This window comes from Henckelia pumila, chromosome 2 (assembly GCF_033568475.1).
Source record: "Henckelia pumila isolate YLH828 chromosome 2, ASM3356847v2, whole genome shotgun sequence".
Taxonomy (NCBI): Eukaryota; Viridiplantae; Streptophyta; class Magnoliopsida; order Lamiales; family Gesneriaceae; genus Henckelia; species Henckelia pumila.
The window spans coordinates 162,246,158-162,253,596 of NC_133121.1; the positions used below are offsets into that span (position 1 = coordinate 162,246,158).

At 38.1% G+C, this 7,439-nt stretch overlaps 1 protein-coding gene across 1 annotated transcript; it reads left to right on the forward strand.

Moving 5' to 3' along the window:
- Positions 1-507: 507 nt before the first annotated feature.
- LOC140878813 (uncharacterized) lies at positions 508-6,452 on the forward strand. The gene is made up of 3 exons (XM_073282441.1): positions 508-621; positions 5,515-5,632; positions 5,722-6,452. The coding sequence occupies exons 1-3, from the start codon at positions 508-510 to the stop codon at positions 6,450-6,452; spliced, it is 963 nt and encodes a 320-aa protein (XP_073138542.1).
- Positions 6,453-7,439: the final 987 nt, after the last annotated feature.

The following is a 7,439-nucleotide window of genomic DNA, read 5'->3' on the forward strand; positions in this document are numbered from 1 at the left end:
TCTAAATATTTGAACTGCCAACAAGTGAAGGCTGGAGGTCTATTTCAAAGTTTATCTGTTCCTGAATGGAAATGAGATCATATTTCCATGGATTTTGTGACGAAATTACCACGATCATCTCGAGGATGCGATGCTATTTGGGTGATCATTGATAGGCTGACAAAATCTGCATGTTTTATTCCATACCGAATGACTTATCGTCATGATCAAATGGCAGATTTATATGTTCGAGAAGTGGTACGATTGCAAGGTGTGCCAAAGTCGATTGTATCTAATCGAGATCCGAGATTCACTTCGCACTTTTGGCATAGCCTATAGCAAGCTCTAGGTACGCGCTTAAATTTGAGTACCGCCTATCATCCTCAAACTGACGGACAATCTGAACAAACTATTCAGACTCTTGAGGATATGCTTAGAGTTGTAGTACTTGATTTTGGTACTACATGGCAAGATTCCATACCACCTGTGGAGTTTTCTTATAACAACAGTTATCAGACGAGTATAGAGATGGATCCATTTGAAGAATTGTATGGGAAGAAGTGTCGATCACCGCTGTATTGGGATGATGTGTCAGAGGTACCTGAATTGGGACCAGATATGATCAGACAGATGACTGAGAAGGTAAAGTTGATTCAGCAGAGAATGAGAACAGCACAGCATAGACAAGCCAGATATGCGAATGTACGACGTCGACCGTTATCTTTTGATCAGGGAGATAGAGTATTCTTGAAGATTTCTCCCTTCAGGGATACTGTTCGATTTGGTAAGAGAGGTCAGTTGTCTCCACGTTTTATTGGCCCGTATGAGATTCTGGTGAAGATAAACGATCTAGCTTATCGACTTACATTGCCGCCATCTTTATCTGGTATCCACGATGTATTTCATGTCTCGATGCTTCGGAAGTATCAACCTGATGAATCTCATATCTTGCAACCTGATGAAGCTGAGTTGGATGAAACTCTTAGCTAATTTGAACAACCGATTTAGATACTTGATAGGAAGGAAAAAAAACTCCGAAAGAAGACCATTCCATTGGTGAAGATTTAATGGAGTCGGCACGGAGTTGAAGAAGTGACGTGGGAAACTGAAGATGACATGAGACAGAGATTTCCCTATCTATTCCACTGATGTGAGTTCTTATTCAATTTTTTGGTATTCTTTATTTTTATGTGTATACAGACTGCATATCTTGATTATTTATGAATTCGAGGACGAACTTATGTCTTAGTGGGGGAGAAATGTAAGACCAGGGATTATTTGATTTAATCTGAGATTATTTAATTTTAATCCGAGTATATTTAATTTTGGAATATTTAGAGTTTCAATTTTAATTCTAATATTCTTAAATTATTTAGGATTGAAATTGAATTAAATTAAGGGCCGAGGACCAAATTGCAAGTATTGAAGAATTGAGGGGCTAAAATGCAATTTGGCTTGAAGTTATCAAATTTTTATTATATTATCAGCATGTATACGTGTATATGTTATAAGCAATTCAGAAAATTTGAGCAGAGAAGCCGAGATCTTCATTTTCTTTGGTTTTCTTATTTTCAAAACCCCGTAACTTTTGATTCGATCGTCCGATTTCGATTCCGAAAAGTGTTCTGGAATCCTTGAGACAAGGGCTTCGATCTAGTGTAAGTTTTTACGTATTTCAGCATGTGTTGAAGATTGAAATGTTGCAGATATCAGATTTTATGCTTTATGTATGCGTTCTTGAGGTTATATGCGTGATATATTCAAAATCGGATCGAAGGTTGTATCTTATTGTACTTAACCATGATTTTCAGCTTATATTCGGTGCATATAGCTGCTGGTATGAAGATTATGATGATGTTTTGTTGATGAATCAAGTATTTGATAGTTAGATTTGATTTTGATATTTCGTCAGTTACCGATTTTCAGTCGCTATGTCATCGATTCATGTTTTGAAGCCATTTTGATAGCTGATGATTGAGCTGAGACGTTCTTTGAGATGTTGTTGATGTTGTAGTATTTTTATTCTTCACTTTCAGATTAGTTTGAAGGCTAATGACTCAAGAATTTGAATTCGAACCGAAGAAGACGAAGTTGAGGTTTGAAGTTGTTTGATTGTGAAGAATGAATGATGATGGAGTTGGGAAGTTGGTTAGAATTTAATATATGTGTTCTTATTGTTCTGTTTTAGATTTGAAGCTGCAAGAACCGACAAAACAAGAAGGTATAAGATGACATCGCAAGTCAGGGATTTGTAACTCGAGAATGAAGCTTCTTGAGTTGTCCCGCCAAAATCACATACTTGTTTATTGTTTTGATTTTGTTATGATGCTGTCGATCCATCTCAGGTAGTGGATCTTTGGTTCTATATGATTATGATACGATATGAGATATGAATTTATTCTTATGCCAAGGTCTGAGGCGACCTTATTTTCGAGTCTGATGAGACGACGATAGATGGATATCCATGTCAAGATCGTATACGAATCTTGATGGAAAAGAGTGTGATAGGAATCAATTCTTTATATATATGCGTTTATTCTATTCTTGAGTTGAAATATTTAGAGTCGATATGTTTTTATTTAACGCATATATATGTTGATTATACTGAGATTGTATTCTTACCGGACGTTTCCGGCTGTTGTCTTGTTTTGTATGTGTGCATGAAAACAGATGGGGCAAGAGCTGGCCGAAGTCATCAAGGGTAGCTCATGAGAGAGGATATATATGTGGACTCGGGTTGTGTAGCTGATTTGATGAGTTTAGAAGACTAGCAAGCATGTTGGAAACACTTATGAATGATGTTCTTGGGTAGTTGATGAACACATTGTAAAAAAATTTTGTTTGATCTTATTCCTTCCTTGTTTAATTAATGATGTTTAATTTCTAATTGCCCTAAGATTGAGATTAATAATTCGAGGCCCCACAATAGCTCAGGACAGACACGTCAAGTATGCGAATATCCGACGTAGACCTCTGTATTTCGATCAGGGAGACCGAGTTTTTTTAATGATTTTTCGTTCAAATGCACAGTAAGATTTGGGAAGATAGGAAGTTGTCTATGAGATTCATCGGTTCATATGAGATTTTGGAGAAGATAGACGATCTTGCCTACAGACTTGCACTTCCTCCATCTCTATCAGGCATTCACGACGTTTTTCATGTCTCTATGTTGCGAAAATATCATCCAGATCCTTCTCATATTCTTCAACCAGACGAGGCCGAACTTAATGAAGCGTTGAGCTACTTCGAGCGACCGATTCAGATTATTGACAGAAAAGAGAAGCAACTCAGAAACAAGTCGATTTTGTTAGTGAAAGTTCAGTGGAGCCGACACGGGGTTGAAGAAGCGACTTGGGAGACAGAGTCTGATATGAGACAGCGATTTCCTGATTTATTTCTATGACGTGAGTTCTTATTTCAGTCTTTGGTTCTTTATTCTCTATCTTATGTGATTGATTCTTATTCAATTTCGAGGACGAAATCAATTCTTAGAGGGGGAGAATTGTAACGCCCCGAGATATTCTTAATTGAGTTTGTTACTGATTTTTCCGAGATTAGAAATTGAGGGATTGAATTGATATTTGTTCAAAGGCTGTTTTGCAATTTTTGGAAATTTTAGGAACTATAGTGCAAAAAAGGGATTTTATATAATATCTTGGACTTGATTTGTTTGACTTAGTCTCATTCTTCTTCTCTTCTTCTCCATCCTTCACGCCAACCTCCATGGCCGCCCTTCAAGCTCCTTGATTTCTTCTGTTTGCACAATCCGTCAGATAGAAATTCAATCTGAAGGCATATTTGCGATCACAACATCGAAGGCTCCGTTGTACCGTAAGTTTTTTTTCGATCGGTTATACTTCATTTTTTGGATGTCGATAGAATTTGATTTCGATTGGATATAACGTTCTTGAGCTAGCATAGATTGTATATTTAAAGACGGATCGTAAAAAGAACGACGTTTGGATTTATTGTGAATTTTGAAGCATTAATTCGAAATAGGGCTTTTGGGAATTGTTGATATTGAGTTGTTTTTGTTGAGATTGAAGTTGATATGGGTTGTATTAATTGATAAGAAGAGTTTGTGGTTTTTTGGTTGTCCGTTTATAAGCCGTTATACCGCCGGTTAGAGTTTTTGTTTTTGATTGAGTTTGATTGTTGATTCGAGCCTATATTACTTCTTTACAGATTGGTTTGAAGGTCGTTGAGCTAAGATTTGAAAGAATTTGAATTTTCGTCGAATTGATTGTGAAATGGTAACTCGATTAACTTGTCGATTTGAATTGAGGTTGGAATAAATGGTTATTGTATCTTCTACCTTTGCAGCTTATCTTGAGTTGGAGCTTCGAAACGAAAAGGTATGAGTCGACATCGAATCGAATAGGGACGAATACTCAAATATGGAATGATTTTCGAGTTCCCGGGAATCACATGCTTGTTTATTTGAATTACTTGAATTACATGTTTGAATGTATTTTGATTTCACTTGCATTCATATTGAGCCAATTTTATTTCATTTTGAATTAGATGTTTTGGGGATTATATTCGAATGGCCTTGTTTTTCGAGTTCTTCCATGGCCCGAATACTCGTTATAGTTTCTCCATAGTCTAGGGGATTGGGATATGCATCTTTCACCTAAAATGGGAGAGTCGGTGCGTAGTTGTAGTATCTTGTCCTCGGGATCCCAACCAAAGAACCGAGATTACATTTGATTATCCGATTAGATAATCCCGATTTTAAAGACATGCATTTAATTCTAATTCAAATTTGGAATATGTTGAAGTTATATCTTGTTTTCGATATAATTACTTGATATTTTATGTTTGTTGCTTTTACTGGGAATATCATTCTCACCGGATTTATCTGGCTGTTGTCTTATTTTTGTATGTGTACTTGGCAATAGGTGGGGCAGGATCGAGTCAGAGGCACCATGGCTAGATCGAGTTGAATGTTAGAAGTGAAAACTTGGTTTTAGAATTCGAATTTGTAATTCGAACTTGATATGTATTTTGTTATGTAAACCTAGAATCGAAGCATGTTCTATGTTGTTGAGTATTTGATCAACTCTAGAACTTCATGATTGGTATTATGGTTGGTTTGATGTATTAATGCATGTTGTAATGTTGAGATTTGAGTTGTGGTTGGAATTCCATTTCTACTGCCTTAGTTTTATTTTTCAGAAATTTAGCAGGCCACCCGTGTCTACGTCTGTGTGGGGGTTCTTGTACCTTCGCATTTGTGAAATGTTTGATTTTGTTCATGCATGGACCCCGGACATGCCTCCGTGCATGGGTCCGTGTGAATTCTAATCGAGACAGTAAGTTTGTGATTTTGAATTTCTATGCACAGACCCGTGCTGAAACATATAATTGGAATTTTAGTGTATTTTGGATGAACGAACCTTGACCCGGATGTGGCATGGGGTCTGTGGGCCCTAAAAATTAATGCACGGTCTCGTTCATGGAGGTGAGCATGGGGTCCGGTCATGTTCTTTAAAAAAAATTCTTATTTATGTATTGATTCTCTGATATGATTAGAACCGAGGTCCTCACAAAGGCCTTAATCCGGAGATCCATGATCGAGTTTCTGTGGGTGAATACATGACCTATGAGGGATTGGTTAGTCAATGTCACCAGGAAGAGGACATCATTTGTCGTAACAGATCTTTCTTCTCGTCTAGACCCGCGAGTTCCTTGGGCCCCTGAGCTCAGCTTTGAAAAAAGTCTGTTCTACCTCTTCCTCAGGATCAGGGGGAGTGATGCGCTTTGGGAAGAAGAATCAGGGTCCCTGCAATCATTGTGGTGGAAATCATCCTACTAATAGATGCCGAAAAGTCTCAGGAGCATGTTTTTTTTGCGGAGAGATTCGTCATTTGAAGAAAGATTTTCCACAGGCTGGGGGAGCGCATTCTAGTTTTGGATCTCAGGCGTCAGTGCACCAAAGGCCACAGGGGCAGTCGACTGGAGGTTCTAATTTGAAGCTTCATGCTTCAAGCCAGGTGTTTGCCTTGAGAAATGATCATGCAGTGGATGAGAATGAGAAGGTCATAGCGGGTATGTTTCTGTTATTTGATATACCTGCATTTGCATTTATTGACACTAGTTCATCTCATTATTTTATATCTGCACACTTTGTTAAGAGGCATAAGATACCATACATATCTCTAGACTCGTTGGTTGTTGTTTCTACCCCAAAAGGTCAGTCTGCGTCAGCTAAGCGTCTAATGATTGGTTGTCCCTTAGAGTTTTTGGGGAATATTTTGATGGTGAATCTCATGATATTAGCAATGGAGGATTTAGAGTGCATTCTGGGAATTGATGTATTAACTACATACCGAGATTTAGTGGATTGTTACCAGAGATTGGTAAAGTTTCACCCATTTGGTGGTGATAGCTGGTTCTTTTATGGTGAGAGAGCACGACCTCAGATGATTTTTGGTATCGGCTATGAAAGCTTGTCGAGCTTTACAGTCTAGCGCAGAAGGCTACCTCATCTATGCAGTTGATACATCCACCAGAAGTGTTGGTATAGAGGATTTTCTAGTAGTGAATAAATTTCCAGACGTGTTTCCAGATGAGATTCTAGGTTTTCCTCCAGTGCGTGAAGTTTACTTTGCCATAGAGTTTATGCCAAGAAATTTGTCTATTTCTCGAGCACCGTATCGTCTGGCTCCATCAGAGATGCGTGAGTTGAAGCAGCAGCTTCAAGTTATTTTGGACAAAGGTTACATTCATCCCAGTGTTTCGCCTTTGGAAGAACCTATTTTATTCGTAAAGAAGAAAGATGGGCTATGCGTTTGTGCATTGACTATCGCCAATTGAACAGGGTGACAATCAAGAATAAGTACCCCTTACCATGGATACATGAATTGTTTGATTAGCTGCAGGGAACTTCAGTTTACTACTTAAGGTCTGGGTATCCTCAGATGCGAGTCCGAGATCAAGATATAGCCAAGAGAACATTTAGGACCAGGTATGGGCATTATGAGTTCTTGGTAATGAAATTTGGTTTGACAAATACGTCGGCTGTACTTATGGACCTAATTAATCGAGTTTTTTAGAATTTCTGGGCAAGTTCGTTGTTTTGTTCATTGATGATATCTTATTATATTCACGTGATGTAAATGAGCATGCATATCATCTGAGGCTTGTGTTGCAAACTCAGATGGATAGACAACTCAACGCTAAGTTGAGTAAGTGTGAGTTTTGGCTGGACTGGGTGGTATTTCTTGGCCACATTATATCCATGGATAGAGTTTTGGTAGATCCGAGCAAGATTGAAGTTGTAGTAAATTGATCGCGATCGACGACAGTGGCTGAGATCCGTAGTTTTCTAGGTCTAACAGGATATTATCGTTGTTTATCGCGAATTTCTCGCAGCTAGCTCGGCCTTTTACACAACTTACTTGGAAGGGCGTGAGTTTTGAGTGGTCCTCAGAATGTGAAGAAAATTTATGTGATCT